At 38.2% G+C, this 20,787-nt stretch overlaps 1 protein-coding gene across 2 annotated transcripts in view; it reads left to right on the top strand.

Moving 5' to 3' along the window:
* The window catches only part of EPB41 (erythrocyte membrane protein band 4.1), a 164,156-nt gene that overhangs the window by 46,296 nt on the left and 97,073 nt on the right, over nucleotides 1–20,787 (top strand). The window contains exon 2 of one of the 2 annotated variants that reach the window (XM_081087827.1): nucleotides 16,820–17,280. Coding sequence is in view for 1 of the 2 variants with exons in the window: in XM_081087828.1 (XP_080943954.1) it covers nucleotides 16,803–17,280 (478 nt within the window). In the remaining variant the exon portion in view is untranslated. Of the gene's footprint in view, nucleotides 1–16,802; nucleotides 17,281–20,787 lie in introns of both variants that reach the window. The other variant, XM_081087828.1, reaches the window with a different exon arrangement.

Below are 20,787 nucleotides of genomic sequence, written 5' to 3'. Positions count from 1 at the left end.
TTCTTCCTCTTTTGTTATTTTGAAGTGGATCCAGGACATATCATTTTATCTGGTGATAATTTGGTATTTCTTTAAAGATAAGTATGCTTTAAACATAATAATGCCATTATTGTACCGAAAATTAGCAGTTATTTAATACCAGTTATCCACTTAGTGTTCAAATTTCCAATAGTCTGAAATACATTTTTTGTTTGTTGGTAATTTATTTGAGTTAGAATCCATTGCAGTTGATTGATATATCTCTTCAGTTTCTTTTAACCCATAGGATGCTTTTTATATCCTCTTTTTCTTATTCTTTGATTTTTTAACAAATTGGGTCATTTATTCTGTAGAATTTCTACTTTGTCTGGATTTTTGCTTATGTCAGTTCCGTGGTAGAGCTTTACAGGCTTCTTTGTTCTTTGTATTTTCTGTAAATTGGTAGTTGATTCTAGACATCATTTAGTCTTAAAACGAAGAAAGAAAAACTATGTGTGTTTTTTTCCTTCTCAAGGTTTGCAGCTAATCAGCTGACTTGAACTCCTGCTACCCAGGACCAGAGGAAGAATAGACAAAATGGCAAGAGATCGTTGGATCTGTTGTCTAATGCCAGGCACATTTAAGTTTAAAAAGGAAACTGATCCAAGAACTGACAAATTGAACCATTTTCCAATGAAAGTCACATTAGTGTTAATTTAATGATTCTAAGACAAAACAAATTTTTAATAAAAAAATTCTTTATATTAGTTAAATCTCATTTTCATCTTGTAGAGTTAATGAAGAGGAGGTGGACACCAGGGTGTAAAGCAGAGGATCTTAAACTTTAGCATCAAAATAACTTGGAGGTCTTGTGAAAATAGGTTTCTGGGCATTATCCCAGAGTTTCTGATTCATTGCGGGGGGAGTCTGGGAATTTACATTTTTAACAAGTTTCCAGGTGATGTTGATGCTACTGATAAAGAGGCTGCACTTTGAGAATGTTTAGGTTCAAGTTTAAGGGCCTGAATTAGAATTCTTTGGAGCTTTTAAAAAACCAAAAACCACCAGTCTTAAAGATGCTCTGCTGGGGTCTGGGCATCTCTCTTTTTATATTTTTTAATTCTCACCCAAGGATATGTTTTTATTGATTTGAGAGATGGAGAGGGAGAGGGAGAGGGAGAGGGAAAGAGGGAGGGAGGGATGGGGAGAGAGAGAGAGAGAGAGAGAGAGAGAGAGAGAGAGAGAGAGAGAGAGAGAGAGGAAAGAGAGAGAAAAGGGAGGGAGGGAGGGAGGAAGGAAGGAAGGAAGGAAGGAAGGAAGGAAGGAAGGAAGGAAGGAAGGAAGGAAGGAAGACGTTGATCAGATGCCTCCAGTATGCACCCCGACCTGGGATGGATCCTGCAACCTTGGTATGTGCCCTGACCAGGAATCCAACCCACAACTTTTTGGCGTATGGGATGATGCTCTAACCAACTGAGCACCGGCTAGGACTGGGCATCTATATTTTTAACATATTTCACAATGATTTGATGTGCCTCCCAGATTGAGAACTGCTATTGTAATTGTTTAATTTATCCCTCTATATTTTCTTTTTACCAAGATGTGCTCATTCCTTTTTCATTTAAAAATATCATAGGCTTTTGATATTGTTATAAATGAGGCACACGTTAGGAAAGATTCATAGTTTTACATTGTGCTTTTATTGTCACAGTAGACGCCATAGTTAAAAAAAGGCAAGAGTAAAAAACAAAGCTGTTGGCACCTATCCTTGACAAATCAGCATTGATGCTCTTGCTTGCTGCAAAGCATAACTGTTATTTCAAGATGATTAATGTTTCCCAAAGGGTGATTGACAATAATTTGATCTGAGGATACCTCAATGCAGGGAACTCCTCTGTGTAATGTTAGATCCTGAACTTTTCATTAACCATTATGTGTGTGAGCCAATGATGAGTGATGACATCTCAATCACATTTAGAGTAGAATCTTACAGATTAGACATGCCAGTTAGCGTGATAAAAATTTTTGTTCTTTAACAACAACTTCTAAGGAGAGGCTCCAACTTCATACAACATATTTCTACTTTACCCTTCACAGGCTTAAAAATTTTAGGGTTTTAAAATCTTTTACCAACTTGAAAAACATGCAGAAGGGAGATTAAGACTCCCCATGTTTAAGCCATGTTCAGTTTAGTGTGAAAGCACATTTATTCAGTAATTCCTATGTGTTACTGGCAACAAAAACATGAGTTATATACAGTTCCAATTCAAGGGGCACAGAGAGATTTTCAACCTTAATTCATCTTTAATATTCAGTCTCAGTGAATAACCATCAGTTGTATAGACTCCTTTTCAGGTAAAATATTTTAGTGGATCTACATGTAATAGCTATAATTTTGGTAACTGTTAACTAACAAAATACATGACAAAACTATTATAAGTCTTTAAATGTAGCTTGATTTTATTAATCATAACAGCATCTATGTACATTTGAAGAATAGTAGTATATTTGGGAACCATTATTTATTCTGTGCGCAGTATTGGTGTATATGGCTTTTTGGACCCTTTGTTATAGCTCCAAACCTCCGTGGCCCTTACTTTCAATGAAGTAAGTTCATCATTATAGTTACTACTAATACTTACTAATGCAAGCACGTAGGTCAATTACAATGATATTTATACACTCGTGGAGGAATTTTCATTCATATTGCCGTAGTGGGGAAGGGACAAGTCTTTTATTCCTACTTGAATTTTGCTTGTAAATTAAATGTTTAATAAATGAGTTGTTTTTTTCTTCAATTTGATAATGTATTTTACTTGACTCTCCTCCATTTACTGAAAGGGTGTGGGTTGGAGCTTGACAAGGTTAATGATAAGCTGTGGAGAAGATTGAGTGAAAGGTGATGCTGGGTAGGAATCTGAGGCGACTGGATGGTGAAGGGAATGTAGAACAGGATCCAGAGCCTTCATATATAGGCAGTCTATCTTAAGCACTATTTAATTTGTCTGGCTGAAAACTATGACTTTACAGCACAATCACAGTAAACTGTCATGTAATAAACACCACAACTTTTGTAGTAATTTGTGAAAAAAATATTTCCTTGACAAATGTGGTTTACGTACTAAGGTCTGCTTTAGAACCTGTATTCATAATTTTACTAAGTCTCAACTAGGTAGTTTCCCTTCTTGCAGTTGGACTGTGTGTGCCACAAGAGAAAGGATGAATCAATCTGCAGTCAGTGTTGAGTCAGTTGCAGCTGCCAAGTAAAGTGCTCCCATTTAGCTATTGAAGCTTGCATGTGTAAAATATTCCTAATTTGTTAGGAACACACATGGCTGTGTGTGTATACATGTCATTGTGCTGTAAGCTGTTCTTTATTAGAAAAATACAGGTCGCCATGGGGTGCTAATTATGGCTTTGGCTAGCAAGCTGCAGAAAGGCAAATAACAAAGGCAAGGGAAAATATAGAGGAGGGGAGAGAGAATCGGGCTTTGCGGTTTTACACCTCTAGTATAAATGAGACATGGTGTGAGTAAACACAGCTGTATGGAAAATTGGTTTTTAAGAATTGAAAGTAAGTAACTGCCACTTATTCAGCAGATCTATACTACAGGTCTCTAAGAACAAGAACTTTTTCTTGAAATTTAGAGAGCTATCATGGATTGAGCTATTTATTTCTTGGAAAGTTGCTTGACAGATGAATCTTTGTGTTAGGTTGCAATCAGTATTACTGATACTGCCTTTATGCAACATATAACCACAAATAAACTTGAGGAATTCCATGATTAAAGAATTATATGTAAAGGTTTAATATTTAAATTACTATAAAAATAATTCACAATAGGAATCATCTAAAATATTCCTTATTGAGAATCTACTATGCAACACCTCTGACTAGGTACTGTGGGAAATAGAGACATTTAGGATATAAACTCTGCTTTCAAGGAGCTTGCAGTTTAGTAATACACATAAAATATTAGAGAATGTATTTAATGAAATGTTGGGTAATGTGGTATGAACAAGCTCTCTAAATTTCAAGGAGAGAAAGAGATGATGGAGAGCTAGAGTCAAGGAAAGGTTTCCTGGAAGAGCTGCAACTTGAGTTTGGCCTTGATATAGTGTAACAATTCTACAGGCAAGACATGAAGAAAGCATTGCTTAAGAAAGACCAAGAATGGGTAGGAGTGTGGTTGGATCTGGAGTAAGTCAACCTTTAAATAGGAAGCTTTTGCATTGAAGGTGGGTAGACAGTGTATCCTGTCTGTGTGGCTTACATCTGTCAGATTTGGTTTTGGCAGATAGAACCACACTGTATGACGAAAACCTTTTCAACGAGGGATACTATGCAGGGGAAGTTAGAGAACATTCGAATAGTTTTTAGACATCTTCATGGGAATGTCCTTTGATTTTGCTAATGACTGCTTGCTTCTGGATAATCCATTTTTCCTTCCCTCTGTGGAGAGACTGCCAAAATAAAAAGATAAAAGAATGCTTATTTTGCCTTACAGAAACACAGCAAGAATATATATATGTGTGTGTGTGTGTGTATATATATATATATATGTATATATATATATATATGTATATATATATATATATCCTTCCTACTAGTATATAATAAAAGCCTAATGTGCAAATTATTCGACTGTGAGTTTGACCGCTCGCTATGATCTACACTGACTACCAGGGGGTGGTGTGGAACATGGCGGGCGTCAGCAATGCAGAGCTGGCAGTGGGCGGCAGTGGAGGTGCTGCCGGCCCCAGTGGGCCCCATCGAGAGCAGGAACGCGGCGGGATGGTGGAGCGGGTGAGCGGGTGGCGCCAGACCAAGGCAGGTGCGAGCGGGACCTGATCGCCCCACCAATCGCCCCACTGGCAGCAGCGGAGGTGGGGGGTGGGGACACCGCCCGCCTACCAGGCGCTGATGGAGCCGGGCCCCATGGGTTGCCCCTCAGGCGGGATGGTGGAGCAGGTGAGTGGGCAGTGCTGGGCCACAGTGGGGTGTCAGTCAGGGTTGTGGGGCTGCAAGCCTGGGCGCGCAAGCTAGTGCCTGATCCCTGCAGGTCACCCCGAAGGACCCCACCCATGTATGAATTCATGCACCGGGCCTCTAGTGTGTGTGTGTGTGTGTGTGTGTGTGTGTGTGTATGTATATTTAATCCTCACCCGAGGATATGCTTTATTATTGATGTGTGTGAGAGAGAGAGAGAGAGAGAGAGAGAGAGAGAAGAGAGACATCTATATGGCAGAGAAGCATCTATTGGTTGCCTCATATACAAGCCCTGACTGGGGATCAAACCTATAACCAAGATATGTGCCTGACCAGGAAACAACCCACAATCATTTATGTATGGGATAGCGCTCCAACCAATTGAGCCATCCGGCCAGTGCAAGAATATTTTTGTAATATACAGTTGCAAGAATATTTTTGTAATATACAGTTGTTTTTAAGAATGGGTCTTTAAAAATGGCCCATTTTGTTTTGGGGAAAAACAGTGAATTTCAATGAATGTTTATAATTATGTGAACCTATGCTGTTCCCGCAATTCTTCATACCCTCTTTATATTCCTCTGGTTTGATTCTCTTTACCTGTACCTAGTTGAAGTTGCTATTATAATTTTAGCAAATAACCTTTCTGTACTTGTTTGAATTTTCTAACCAGAAGCATGTATTACTTATTTTTTTAAAGGGTCAACAGGTATTATCTGGTCAGAGGGATTACAGAATTATTTTTATTTTCTTCTCTATATAGAAGAATTAATGTTTTAAAAATTGTACGCCATCTTTGAATAAAACCTGTGGCATTTACAAAGTAAAATACTATGCAACTATTAAAAATAATGAGCTGAAAAAATGTACAATATATCTTAAGTAAATAAAGACACTTAAATGGGAGGATTAATTATGACTGGAAGGGTTAGAGAAAGTTTTATGGAATACATGGCATTTTGGCTGGGCCTTGAAGGAGGGTTGAAATTTCAGTAGGTGGATATGCAGGCATAGGGTATTACAGAGAGCAAAGGGGCAGAAGCAATGGAAATGCAGGTTGATTTAGGAAATTTAGTCGTTCCAGGTGACAGCGGTGGGAAAAGAGAAGGGTAAGGGCAAATCACAGCTAAGCGGAGGTGCTGTGGAAAAGGAGTTTGGGTTTTATACTGTAGCAACTACAGAGCCTTTAAAAGTTAGATCTTTCAATAAATATAGGGTGTCCCAAAAATGTATATGCACACTTTGAATTATAAAGTCAGTGTTTATTAAAATACATTTCATTTTCAAAATTGAGCTGTCAGCTGTTAAAGTGTTAATTTTATTTTGGGGGGACACCCTATATTTGTTAACTGAATGAATAAAAGTGACATGATAAAATCTCTGTTTTAGGAAGATAGCTTTGATAGCAGGAGGAACTGGAAATAGTGGCAGGTTATTTGTAGTATTCTTGAGTGAATTAGTGCAGGAACAGTAAAAATGGAAACAAGTAGGTAGATGCAGAGGTAGAATCAATAGGATTTGGCAACTGACTGAATTTTACTAAATTGGAACAAGAAGGGGAATAGAAGAATCCAAGGTTTTGAGTTTGAGAAAACAGGAGCTACATTCTTCCCGCCTTCTTGAATAAAGTATATGGAATTACCATTTTTTATTGGTGATTTTGGATTATTATGAACAGTAATAAAGATCTTAAGTTATGTAGGATTTATTTTCACTTGTTTGGTGGTGCCCTTGGGAAGCATAAAAGAAAAAATTTTGAGGAACTCTAACTTATGTATTTTCTCCTTGGTTACTTGTGTTTTAGCTGTCATTATCTAAGAAACCATTACCTCATCCAAGGTCATGAATATTTACATCTATGTTTTCTTTTAAGTGTTTTATAGTTTTAGTTTCTATATTAGGACCAAATGCATTTTGAGTTAAATTTTGTATATGGTATAAGGTACAGGTCCAGATTCATTCTTTTAAATGTAGATATGTTGATATTGTTCTTGTGGCAATTATTCTATTGCCAGACACACAGGAATCACATATTTTAAAATTAGTGAATGAGTTTGTTTGAATTAGTGAGTGGGTTTTTTATATTATTTATAATTATGATATAACTTTAATTTTTACTCTCCTCAAAGGAGGAAGAAGAAAACTATTTTGTTGTTTTATTATGGAAAAAAAGCTGTTTTTATATTGTAATTCTCATTGGCCTCCAAAGAGAATTTTCTTATACTGTTTAAAAATTTTTATAAAACCTAAATAATTCAGGGAAGCATTTTATAATTACTTTTTAAGAATTTTTTCAAGTTATTTTTGATAGAAACGAAACCTTTTAGGGTATTATTACTTAAAAAAGGTGTAGTCTGGAGACCGTATCAAAGAGAAGAATGAATCAAATGTAGATATAGAATTAGTTAACAGTGTTTCTAGTATCTAGTTTGGTGCATGATTCTCTTGGCAGTATTGAAACACAATCTTATTTTTTTCAGAGCACATATCAATAAAAATGACCTAGAAGTTAGGTAGGAATGGCTAAGCCTACTTATCTCTGGACTCAGACTCCTGGGATCTGACCCAGAACTGAGCACCCTTAGGGACTCTAAGGTCATTGACATTTGCATTGATTCTCATCACTCTAATTTCTTTTGAGTGTTACCTTTGTTAGAGACTATCTGGACTACACAAGAAAATATTTGGAATAAACGAGCATTTTTAAGGCCTTGGCATATTAATTTTCTTATGTGGCTAGGCAACACAAACATTTAGCTAATAGTTTATAATTAAATTACAAAAGCATTTGCCTTATGAGGAAATGTTTTTCTTTAAAATAGTGAGTATTTATTATTAAAAAAAACTTTAAAAAAGTAATACAAAGTTTCTGATATTGATTATTGCCCATCACCAATTTATTTTAAAGGAGTTACTATATCCACATCTGAAGTCTCTGAATTACTTCAATATATAAATAAGCCTTTTGTATTCTTGAGTATGTCTGGAGTCTGAATTTCTTTACTGTTTATCAAATGACTTGTGTACATCTTTTATCTTGAGGAAAATAGTTTTTGGGCATTAAGCATATTAAGATTAGTTTATTTTATTCATTTGCTCATTTATTGGTGCAGCATTCTAAGTACCAGATATGAAGCAATGAACAAGACAGGTAAAATCTTTTTCTAGTGGGGTAAACAGACAATAAGTAAAATAAATAGGGGAAAACTATATAGTGTGTCATTAAAGAATAATAAGGGCAAAGAAAATTAAAGGAAAAGGGAAAAAAGTGCAGTGGGGTCTCCAATTTTAGGCAGGAGAGGTGGTAGAAAAGATTTTGGCTTTTATCCTGAGAATTTACTTCAGTTTTCAGTTTAGAATTAAGTTATACAATTGAAGTAATATAAGAACTTTTCTAATTTAGGAAAATGTATTTGACTCCAAGTACCATATATGAAAGAAAGATACTGATACTCTGGAATCTATTTGGAGGAGGGCTAAAATAGATTTCATAAAATCCATGTGTTGAAGTTATTCCAGTAATGTGAAGCTTTAGTCTTTTACTCTTTCTTAGTACTTCACTCTTATTTTAGACACAATTTTAACACACTTGGCTATTGGCTTCCGAGTCAATGGTAGAAGAGGAGATATTGGAAGCTACTTGTTGGCAGGCCACCTTGACATCAGCAAGAAATGTGAGTTAATTTTGCAAATGGACAAACAGGAAAACTATTAAAGATGCTGATACAAAAAATAAAGTACTCAGGTATTCTCATGGCAGAGCTTACTGACCCTACAGACTTCAGCAGCCCTGAGGACATTATCATTGCATAGTACTTGAGGTACATAATGATGACTAAATCAATAAAGGCTTAATTATGTTCTATAGGTTTTTAAAATGAAACAAGGAAGCGTATAGTCTATATAATGGTTTCCATTCAGAATTATTTTTTTTAAAAAAAGTATTTTATTGTGCCGGGGTCCAACCCCAGCGGGTCCAGGGGTCCCCAAAGGTGTTGATGGAGTCGGTGAAGAAAGAATGACACGGAGACAGCGTTCAGTTGATCATCATAGCCGGGTTCTCTTGTCAGGGTCTCCAGCGAAGTTCTGGTTAGGATCTCTAGCCAGGTTCTGTGTCCATGTTCTCTTGTTAGGTTCTCCAGGTTCTCCAGCCAGGCTCTGTAGCCATGTTCCCTCGCTAGGTTCTCCAGTCAGGTTCTGTCCAGGTTCTCCAGCCAGGTTCAGTCACCAGGTTCTAGTCAGGTTCTCTTGCCAATTTCTGTAGTCAGGTTCAGTCCAGGATCTTTTGCCATGTTCTCTCGCTAGGTTCTGTCTCTAGGTTCTGAGGCCAGTTTCTGTCCAGGATCTTTTGCCATGTTCTCTCCAGCGAAGTTCTTCTGTCTCTAGAGAACGTTCTGTGTAGGTTCTGTGCCAATTTCTGTCTCTCTCTCTCTCTCTCCTAAGTTCTGTGTCTTTCTGTCTTATTACATCTGTATTTATACCAGTTGATTCAATCCTATCAATCTCTATTACAAAGGTTAGGGCGTTTCTTATCTCCATTCCAGGGAGTAAAGATTATGTAGCTTAAGCATGATTGTTCGTAGTTAAAGTGATTAATTACCCACCTGGCACTTAGTTAAGAGGTTTTATTCCCTCCCTAACTTCAGGGGAAAATCCCTACCTGGGGAAACAACCTTTCTCAGAGACCTTGGTTAAAACACATAGTGCCAAGAAGGTGAGCAAACATTTTAAGAACAGCATGCCATATATTCCAGGTCCTTTGAAACAGCAAGGATGGACCGGCTCCCGGCATTATTGATTTTTTACAGAGAGGAAGGGAGAGGGATAGAGAGTTAGAAACATCGATGAGAGAGAAACACCGATCAGCTGCCTCCTGCACACTCCCCACTGGGGATGTGCCCGCAACCAAGTTACATGCCCTTGACCGGAATCGAACCCGGGACCCTTGAGTCCACAGGCCAACGCTCTATCCACTCAGCCAAACTGGCCAGGGCTCCATTCAGAATTAATAAACTAACACTTAAAAGAAGTAAAACTGCCCTGACCGGTTTGGCTCAGTGGATAGAGCGTCGGCCTGCGGACTGAAGTGTCCCAGGTTCGATTCGGTCAAGGGCATATACCTTGGTTGCGGGCACATCCCCAGTAGGGAGTGTGCAGGAGGCGGCTGATCGATGTTTCTCTCTCATCGATGTTTCTAACTCTCTATCCCTCTTCCTTCCTCTCTGTAAGAAATCAATAAAATATATTTAAAAAAAAGAAGAAGTAAAACTCAGTCCTATGGAAAATGATTTTTTTGGTCTCATATGTTTCTGTGATGCCTAGACATTTTAGGGGTAGTGTATTCTTCTGGGAGGGCCTGAGTGGTGTACTTTTAGGTTACATCCAGACATTGTCTCAGTATAAGCTTGAATTCTATGGATATATATTTGGCCTTCCTAGAAGGAGATGAGTAAGCGTTTGTTTATATAAAAATATCTATGAATGAGTTGATTCAATGGTGTTAGTTACCATAGAGATGACTTAAATTAAAAAGCAACTTGTTGAAAACAGCACGTTCATGCTGACATTCCTGATGCACTCAGTTTCTCAATTATTCTTTAAAAGTCTACGTAAGGAGTAGTTTAAGATCCAAATAATTTTGGAAGGATAGAGGAGAATCACAAAATAACTCTTGTATGTTTTAAATTACCATTTTAACCTGAAAAAAATGTAAGTGGTTGTCCTGTTTTTCTAGAAGTGTTAATTGTGTGATTTAATTCTAAAGGAAAGACACTTTCCTGTGGTTTTGAGGGGATTGATTTTATTGGGAAACAAACTATTCTTTAGCACACTTTTTGAAACTTCAATATTTGAACATTTTTTTTTCCTTTATGCCTGAAAGAATGCCACTGGATTTTGTTGTCTGATTAGAGAAGTAAAGGGCCTTTTTCTTTTCTTTTTCTTTTTTCCCCTCCAGCTTCTAACCTAAATGGTAATTCTGACTTTAAAATAAGGCTTTGCCCTGGCCGCATAGCATCTGCCTGATATGCCAAGGTTGCATGTTCTATCCCAGGTCAGGGCACATATAAAAATCAACCAATGAATCCATATATAAGTGGGACAACAAATCAATGTCTCTCTCTCTTGCAATGTTGCTCTCTTTCTAAAAGCAATAAATCCTTTTAAAAAATATATTTTACTGATTTTTTACAGAGAGGAAGGGAGAGGGATAGAGTTAGAAACATCAATGAGAAACATCGATCAGCTGCCTCCTGCACGCCCCCTACTGGGGATGTGCCCGCAACCAAGGTACATGCCCTTGACCGGAATCAAACCTGGGACCCTTGAGTCCGCAGGCTGACGCTCTATCCACTGAGCCAAACCGGTTAGGGCTAAAAGCAATAAATCTTTAAAAATTTAAAATAAAGCCTTAAAGAAAAAAAACCAGTTGCATCACTAGCTTACTGTTTCTTTTGTTTTAGTCCTTACTTTCCTTCCTGTAAAATCTTAGCATTGGATGGGACCTTAAAGGTCAATTAATATAAAGACCCACTTAATGGAACAACTCTTTCTCTGGCATCCATAACAGATGATCATTCAGCTTCTGAGTGAATATTTCCGTTGATAATAAGCTCACTATTCCTAATCAGCCCACTTAAACTAACACTTAAAAGAAGTAAAACTCAGTCCTATGGAAAATAATTTTTTTGGTCTCATATGTTTCTGTGATGCCTAGACATTTTAGGGGTAGTGTATTCTTCTGGGAGGGCCTGAGTGGTGTACTTTTAGGTTACATTCAGACATTGTCTCAGTATAAGCTTGAATTCTATGGATATATATTTGGATATAAATATTGGATATTTTGAATTATTTGGAATTTCTTTTACTTTATTGGGATGACGAATGTGTCTCTGTAATTTCCACAGACTAATCTGAGTTCTGCCCTTAGGAAACACATAGAATTTGGCAACTCCTGAAATTTGTGAGGGCCACAATCAAGTCCCTGCTTCGGATTCTCTTTTTCTAGGCTAAGCATTCTAATATCTTTCAATTATTTATCTTATGATATGCTTTCAAATTCCATCTTTTATTTCTTCTTCAGACAGATTCTGGTTTCTTTTAAATAAACTGTCTAGAACCGAATGTAAGTGTTAAGATGTAATATAAATAATGAGAACTGAGGGATTGTTACATTCCATGATCTTCTGCATGGAGAGCGAAGCCCAGAAGTCGGGGACTGTGTTTGTCTTTCTCTGTTGTAGCCCCACTAACCATGTTGCATAGAACATAATAATGTTCTCAGAAAATATATGTTGATGAGTCAAATGAGTGCTGTGGTTCCTATAAATCTAGAAATGCAGTAAAGTTAGCTATTTTAGAATTTTATCTCTGGAGCATGTTCAATCAAAACCTCAACATCCTTTTCTTGTGAACTATCATCAAATTGTATAACCTTCAGCCTGTACATGTATAATTGATATTGTTAAACCTAAATTCTTCTTTTTCTTTATAGTAATTCATTTACGGAACAAATATTTACTGAGTACCTACAGTGTTCTGTGCTAGGCACTAGGTTCTGTGCTAGTACTAGGTTCTGTGCTAGGTGGCACAAGTTCTGTGCTAGGTACTAGGTATATGTACTGTGGAAACAGCCCTTCTGTCATGGATATTACAATGTAGATGATGGTGCAGTGGGGAAGGCAGATATTACACAGGTAAACAACAAGTATGTTCATATACATTGAGAGAATTCTGTGAAGGAAATAAATAGGTTCTGGAATAGAGGACTGGGAAGTGACTTATGGGGAAAGTTTTGTAGATGGTAGGGTAGTCAAGGAAGATTGCCTAAGGAGGACTTATTCTAGCTGGAACTTGAACTATAAGAAGAAACCAGACTTGTTGCAAGGGATGGGGTGTGTTCCAGTCTAAGAAAATGGCATGTACCAACAATTTAAAGCAGGAAAGCACTTGACTAGTGTGACTAGAGTATAGAGGCAAGGAAGAAAATAGAACATGGTGAGGTTGTTTTGTTGAGATCATCATTCAAGGATCTGTAGTTCAGTGAGAAGTGAAAGAAGCTTACATAAACATGGTAGCAGTAGAGAAGAGGAAAGGTGGGCTGATTCTAAATATATTGTGGAGGTAGACTCTGTAGGATTGACATAGATTTCATTGGGAAGGGAAGTGGAGAAGACTGAGACAAGGATGATGCTTATGTATCTGGTCTGAGCTACTGGATGATATGATTGAACAATCTACTGGGACAGGAAGAGAGAATCAAGAGTTTACTTTTGGACATGTGTATTGAGATGCCTGTGAGATACCCATCTCTCTTCCCTCTCTTTTCTGTTTTGGTTGTATTGCTATCCCTCATTTATTAAGCTGTTTATCAGAGTGGGTCAAGGAAGGTGTATTATAAAAATGACAGACTCAGACATGAAACTGCTTGGGTTAATGAGAAGCATAATAAAAATAAGCTGGAGAATAAGCTAGAGAATAAGCATGCTAATGAAAATAAGGGCAACAGTCATTCTTAAGCTTTGGTTGCAAAGGCTTTTCAAATTTCTCTGCTTGGTATTTGTTTCCGCTTCCCTAGGGATTCCCATTGTGAATTTATTCACTGATAACCTGAATTTACTCAGTCGTTTGCCAAGTTTCTTTCTTTCTCTAGCCTCTCCCGCCCTCACTTTGTTTACCCACTTCACTGTTTAGAAACCTTCAGTGGCTCTCCATTGCCTTCAGGATAAAGTCCAAACTGTTTAGCATGTTATTCAAGTCCTTTTTTAAAATCTCTTCTTTGCCTGTCTTTCCCTATCTCCCCATTCTATCTTTACATACACTGTATGGAAAGATAACTATGTAAACAAATGGGGGACTTGAGACTTGTGGGAACAGAGGTGGTCTTGGCCAGACTGTATAGCCTGTTCTTAAATTTTTAACAGATAGGGGCTTCTTTAGCAGAGAACGGTGGAGTAGAAGCGTCTGAAGTACCAAGTTTTAAAAAGACAAATACTATCCTGGGAATTTACAATAGAATCACTACCGTGTAGTATATTAATAGTTTCATTAAAGCATGGCTTAGTTTTATAATCTGAGGGGGGGAAATTTTAACCTCCCAGAACCTGTTTATCTGGGCAATGAAGACACTTACCTTATAGAATGGTTGTAAGTGGTGAAGTATGTAGAATAATATATGGTATTTAGTAGGTGTTCAATAAATGGTAGCTACTATTATTATTTCAGTTAGAATTATTTTATTTTTCCTCCCCTCCCCACATACCTTCTTCTACCTCCCCTCACCCCCCTTCCCCTGTGGTAATCACCTTATTGTTGTCTGTGTCTGAGTATTTTTTTGGTTGTTTCTTAATCCCTTCACCTTTTTCATCAAGCCTCATAACCTAGAATTAATTTTAAATGGTAACTATATAACCTTACCTCTTTCTACTTCCCTTTTATATCCCTATTCCAACCAGTCGGAACTACTTACTATATTTTAGAAGTAGACCGTATAGGGCTGTATATGTCTTAGTTCCTTAAGAATTGTGTATTATCCATTTTTAGTTCCTCTCAAAGAGCTGACCCAAAACTTTATGCATGATTAGCACCCAGTAAACATTTATAGGTGTTCAGTGAGCTAATTTGAAGAGTAAATCATTAAACTTTATCCCTAAATGGTGATTGGAAGGGAAATTTTCTTAGTGGTGCCAAACTGTACTGTTTTTATAAAGTTTTCCACCCAAGAAGCATTAATGGAGTACTGACCGTACTAATGTTAGAAAGAGATACAAAAAAGGTGAAAGATAGAGTCCAGCACTTCAATCTGCTCAGTATCAGGTTTTTAAAGACCTGATTTGTCTGAAGTCAACAGATGCACACTATTAAAACAAGTGTACCTTTGATACCAGATGGGGTGTAATTCCTAGGGTTTGGAGGGTTAGGATTGAAATGGAATGGGAATTCATTACTTTGTCTTCAGTGCTGTTCCGATTTTTTTAAAATCAGAAGACCTCTTTCTGACATTACATAAACAGTTATCTCCTTTTGGATTTTGTATCCAGAATGAAAAATAGTATTATTTACAGAGGAAGGGCCTATTTGTAGAGTATTTATCCTGTTTTACTGCTTGACTTCTTTGTATCTTTTCCACCGATTACCTATTCTATCATTTGTAATGTGAATAATTTGGCTACATGTAAAACAGGTTTGTCAGGATGAGTTTGTTGGTCCATAGTCTATTTCTTTTTGTGATTATTTATTTATTTAATTCTGATCAGCCTTATGTGCTAGGTGCTTGATAAGGATTTGTTGAATAGTCATGCATTTGAAGTAAATGTGCTTGAATAAATTTAGAGAATGCCTTTGCAGTTTATATTTGTCAGGTTTATTCAGTTGAAGTGAAATAATTCAACAAACTTTTATGAAGGTCTATAATGTGCCAGGTATTATTCTGTCTTCATGGAACTTACATTTTAGCTGGGGGAGAAAAAGGGAGAGGACACTAAACCAGTAAACAAATAAGGTAACAGGATAATTGTAGATAATAATAAGTGCAGTAGTGGTGAGAGGCCATCTGGAGGACAGAGGGCCACTACTTTAGACAGGGTGTATGTGGGAGACCTAAGGAGGTGACTTCTGAGCAGAGAAGGTAATAATGAGAAGAAGATCAGCTTTGGAGAAGAACATCATCCTAAGTAGAGAGAAGAGCAAGTGCGAAGGGCCTGAGGAGGGAATGAACTAAATATAGTTAATTACTTCAGATTGTTAGCATCCAAATACAATTTCTTCATATAAATAGTATGGAGCAGGTGTACAGACAACATAAATGCTACTTTTTGAGTGGAGTACTTTCAGATATACTAGTAACAGTGAATCAAAGTGTAAGATAATCAATAGTCAACTTCATTGCCTAGTGTCTCAAAAGTTACCTTGTGTGTTGGTTATTATTTGTTCACAAGGTATGACAATGCTTTTTGGCTATTATTGTAAGGCTTGATTAATAATACTGGGATTTTGAGATCGAGAGGCTGGAAATCAACAAATTTGAAATTTGTGAGGTCTATAACCTACCCTCTCCTCCTTTCCTACAATTGAATTGTTTGCTTTCTAAAATTTTCTTCTCTATTTTGTTTCTTTTTCTCTATTATTTCTCTACATTGTAATAGTTTAACTGCCTACTCTTAAAAATGCTGATTTTGAGCATTCAAAATCACATTTGTCAGAGGAAGAAGTTCTTAAAGAACTTAAAGTGGGATGCTTCTATAAAACCCTGTAATTTAGTATTGCAACAGGAAAACCTAAGGAATTTTGTGTGTGATTCTTTTAACTTGTCATTGTTGTTGTCGTCAAGTTTGATAAATGATCAGAATTCTGAATTTGTTGTTCTTAATAGAGAAGTCTATGCATTCTAAGAAATATAGGGGGGAAAGAACAATAAAGAGTGGGGGGTATCTCATCTTTTGGGGTATAGAGGAATAATTCCTGCAACCTTGAACCTTCAGATTGATACCCTCAGAAGACATTATACAGATAAGATCCTTTTTTAGGCAGGATAAACTATTTGCTCTGTACAGTTCTGAGCATTGAGTTTAAAATATGGTATATTTCATTAAGGTGACCTCAAGGGGTACTATTTTAAGCTAATTTCTCTATGTGAATATCTTTAGCAAGACAAGGCATTAATAATTTATTCAGGATGTATAGGTAAATACTTTCGTGCTTTAATGGAAAGCCTAACGTTTAATGGACTGCAGTATTGTCTGTTGGTGATTAAATACCTAAATATATTAATTTTAGCACACTTGACCTGATTTAGGGTTTCGCCTACGGTAATGTGTTTTGCTTATAATAGCCTCCTTTTCCAACTTCTTTTTAATAGCAACATCATGACAACAGAGAAGAGTTTAGTGGCTGAGGCTGAAAATTCACAGCACCAACAACAGAAGGAAGAGGGAGAGGGAGCTATAAACTCAGGCCAACAAGAAACTCAGCTGGGAGAGGTTTCTCAAGCAGCAGCTGAGGGAGATAATCAGTGTGAGCAGAAGCTGAAAACATCTAATGGAGACACTCCTACACATGAAGACTTGACCAAGAACAAAGAGCGGACATCAGAAAACAGGGGCCTGTCACGGCTGTTCTCCTCATTTCTCAAAAAGCCTAAATCTCAGGTCTCTGAGGAAGAAGGCAAAGAAGTAGAGTCAGCTAAAGAGAAAGGTGAAGAAGGTCAGAGAGACATAGAATTTGCAACCAGTCTTGATGAAGAAGTCATTTTAAAGGCCCCAATTGCAGCTCCTGAACCGGAACTCAAAACAGACCCATCCTTGGATCTTCACTCATTAAGCAGTGCAGAAACACAGGTAAGGATATGTGAATGTGTGGGAAGTGGGTGTAATGAAGGTAGGTTAGACACTTTATTTTTCATTTAAGAACATTAGGTTTTATTTGTTATTAGCCAGTTGACTTGGGATTGATAGTAATAAGTAACATGAAGCTTTGGAGTTTCTGCTCTAAAGAAATTACTGTAGCCATGGGGATGTAAAGTACAGCACAGGGAATATAGTCAATAATATTGTAATAACTGTGTATGGCGCCAGATGAAATATCAGGGGAACTACTTTGTAAAGTATATGATTGTCTAACCATTATGTCATATACCTGAAACTAATACAAAATAATACTGAATGTAAACTATATTTAAAAAATAAAATTTAAAAAATAAGGAAATTAATGTAGTCAATGGAAACTTGATTTTTTAAATATATTTTTTATTGATTAAGATATTACATGTGTCCTTATCCCCACCATACCCTCTACCCGCCCCCCCCACACCCCCCCCAGCTCATGCCCTCACCACCCCCTTGTCCGTGTCCATTGGTTAGGCCTATATGCTTGCATATAAGTCCTTTGGTTGATCTTTCCCCCTTACCCCCACCCTCCCCTACCTTCCCTCCAAGGCCCGACAGTCCAATCAATGCCTCTCCGTCTCTGGATCAGTCCTTGTTCATCAGTTTATGTTGTTCATTATATTCCACAAATGAGTGAGATCATGTGGTATTTATCCGCTCTCCAGTTCCATCCATGCTGTGACAAATGGTAAGAGTTCCTTTTTCTTCTTCCTCTTCTTAAAGAATACCTTTCAGCATTTCATATAATGCTGGTTTGGTGGTGATGAACTCCTTTAGCGTTTTCTTATCCGTGAAGCTCTTTATCTGACCTTCTATTCTGAATGATAGCTTTGCTGGATAAAGTAATCTTGGTTGTAGGTTCTTGGCATTCATCACTTTGAATATTTCTTGCCACTCTCTTCTGGCTTGCATGGTTTCTGTTGAGAAATCAGCTGACAGTCGTATGGGTACTCCCTTGTAGGTAACTGACTGTCTTTCTCTTGCTGCTTTTAAGATTCTCTCTTTGTCTTTTGCTCTTGGCATTTTAATTATGATGTGTCTTGGTGTGGTCCTCTTTGGGTTCCTTTTGTTTGGGGTTCCCTGCGCTTCCTGGACTTGTAAGTCTATTTCTTTGACCAGGTAGGGGAAGTTTTCTGTCATTATTTCTTCAAATAGGTTTTCAATATCTTGCCCTCTCTCTTCTTCTGGTACCCCTATAATTCTGATGTTGGTACGCTTGAAGTTGTCCCAGAGGCTCCTTACACTATCTTCATATATTTGGAATCTTTTTTCTTTTTCGGTTGGGTCTTTTTTGTTTCTTCATATTTCAAATCTTTGACTTGATTCTTGGGATCCTCTTGTCTACTGTTGGATCTCTGTATATTATTCTTTATTTCAGTCAGTGTATGCTTAATTTCTAGTTGGTCCTTTTTCATATCCTCGAGAGTCTCACTAGATTTCTTGAGGGTCTCACTAAATTTATCGGCAGTTTCCATAAAATTCTTGAAAAACCTTATAAACATGGCCTTGAACTCTATATCCAGTCATTTGCTTTCCTCCATTTCTGTCATTTGTGACCTGTTTCTTTGTCTCCGCATTTTTTATGCTTCCCTGTGTTGGTAGAGTGGCTTTGTGTGCTAGGTGTCCTGTAGGGCCCAGTGGCTCAGCCTCCCCAATTACCTGAGGTGGACACTCTTGGTGCACCCCTTTGTGGGCTTTGTGCACAGTCTTATTGTAGTTATGCCTTGATTGTTGTAGGATCACTGGGAGGAATTGACCTCCAGGCCAATTGGCAGTGAGAATCAGCTGTGTCTGCAGTGGGAGAGCTTCTGTGCTGAAGACACCCTTCTGGGGCAAGACTTGCTTCAGTGGAGCTTTGGTGCTCACTGAGTCTGCCCCCTGGGTGTGTCCCTTATGGATCTGAGGAGTTGTAATCTGGATGGTCCCCCTCTGACCACTGGGTACACTGGCTCTTGGATCTAAGGAGGTGCTAATTTAGCCTCTGCCTGAGGTTACACAGCAGGAGCTACAAAGAGAACTGCAGATTCCCCTTCCTTTTTTTGGAGTTTGGAGGTACCCTGATGAGGCCCAGCTGTGAAGCAATGCAAGCCGCTGTGGGGCCTTGGGCCTTCTCTTGGAAGTTCTGGGTCTGTCTGGCCCAGCTGCAGTTAGGTAATTTTCAGGTTGCAAAGGGCCGGGGCATTCATATGCAAAAGCCTCTGCTGCGGCCTGGGTGGGGCGGGGTCTCAGGGAATCAAAGGGCGGAGCAGGCAGCTATGGCGGATTCTCAGCCCTGCCCTAAGGGGCCGTGCGTCTCAGTGTCCCGGTAATTGCTGCAAGCACCTCTGAGGGAAAGCCGACCTCAGGTTCCGATTTCTGCCCGCTGCCAGACAGTCCAATTTCTCCCCGTATGAGTCCTGGGTCCCCAGAGACTTCCCGAAACTGGAGTTCAGAGCAGTCGGGAGCTTGTGACTCCCTCCCAATTCAAAAAGACAGTCGGGTCCTCAGGTGCCAGCCCCTTTCTGCGCACGCTCGAGCCTCCGTACCTCTGCACTTTACTTCCGCAGCTCCTCTGGCTTTTAGTGTACTTTTCTTTCCTTCTAGTTGTAGAATTTCCACTCAGCCAGCTTTCCTGTAGTTCTGGATCATGTCCGTTTTGTCTTTATGTTGTTTTTTTTGAAGTTGTTGTGGGAGGCAGCAATTTCCCGGTGTTTATCTATGCCGCCATCCGGAAACTTGATTTTTAAAAAGATACTTATACGGTATAAATCAAAGAAAACAAAATGAAAGAAAAGAACTTATCAAATGAATTTATTCAGCCTATATAACATTTTACTGTTATTGTAGAACATATCCATGATACTTAATAAAAAGGAAAAAAGAATTCAGGTGGTTTAGAGTTAATTTTTGGAGTTATTAGGAATGGGATAGTTATCAGCAGACATGATTTTTTAATGGAAATCTCATTAAAGCCATGTGATAGATTCAAGCCATCCAGAGGTACGTGATAGATTTGAGCCATGCCTGGCTTATTTTTGTCATCTTTTCTAACTGGATCATATTACCACAGAGTATAAGATACAGATGAGAAAGTCTAGGTCTTTATATCACCATTGTAATATATAGTAATTTGAGGTCTTAATTGTGTCACCAGTGTAGTTAACTAAACATGAGCTCTGGATTTGTTCATTTGTCCAAAAACATGGGGTAATTTTCAGTCTTTTTATTTCTGAAGCATGTATTATCTGCATTGTAAAAGTCTAAGTCCTATATATTTTTACTAGAGGCCCGGTGCATGAATTTGTGCATGGGTGGGGTCCCTCGGGCTGGCCAGCAATCAGGGCCGATAGGGGCTGATCAGGGCTGGTTAGTGGGGAGGGACCGCGGGAGGTTGGCCGACCGCAAGAGTTTGACTGTGGGAGCTCACTGACTACCAGAGGGCAGCTCCTGCATTGAGCGTCTGCCACTGGTGGTCAGTGC

The sequence above is a fragment of the Myotis nattereri genome (assembly GCF_964212035.1).
Source record: "Myotis nattereri genome assembly, chromosome: 3".
Taxonomy (NCBI): Eukaryota; Metazoa; Chordata; class Mammalia; order Chiroptera; family Vespertilionidae; genus Myotis; species Myotis nattereri.
This window is presented reverse-complemented; position numbering and strand designations above follow the sequence as displayed.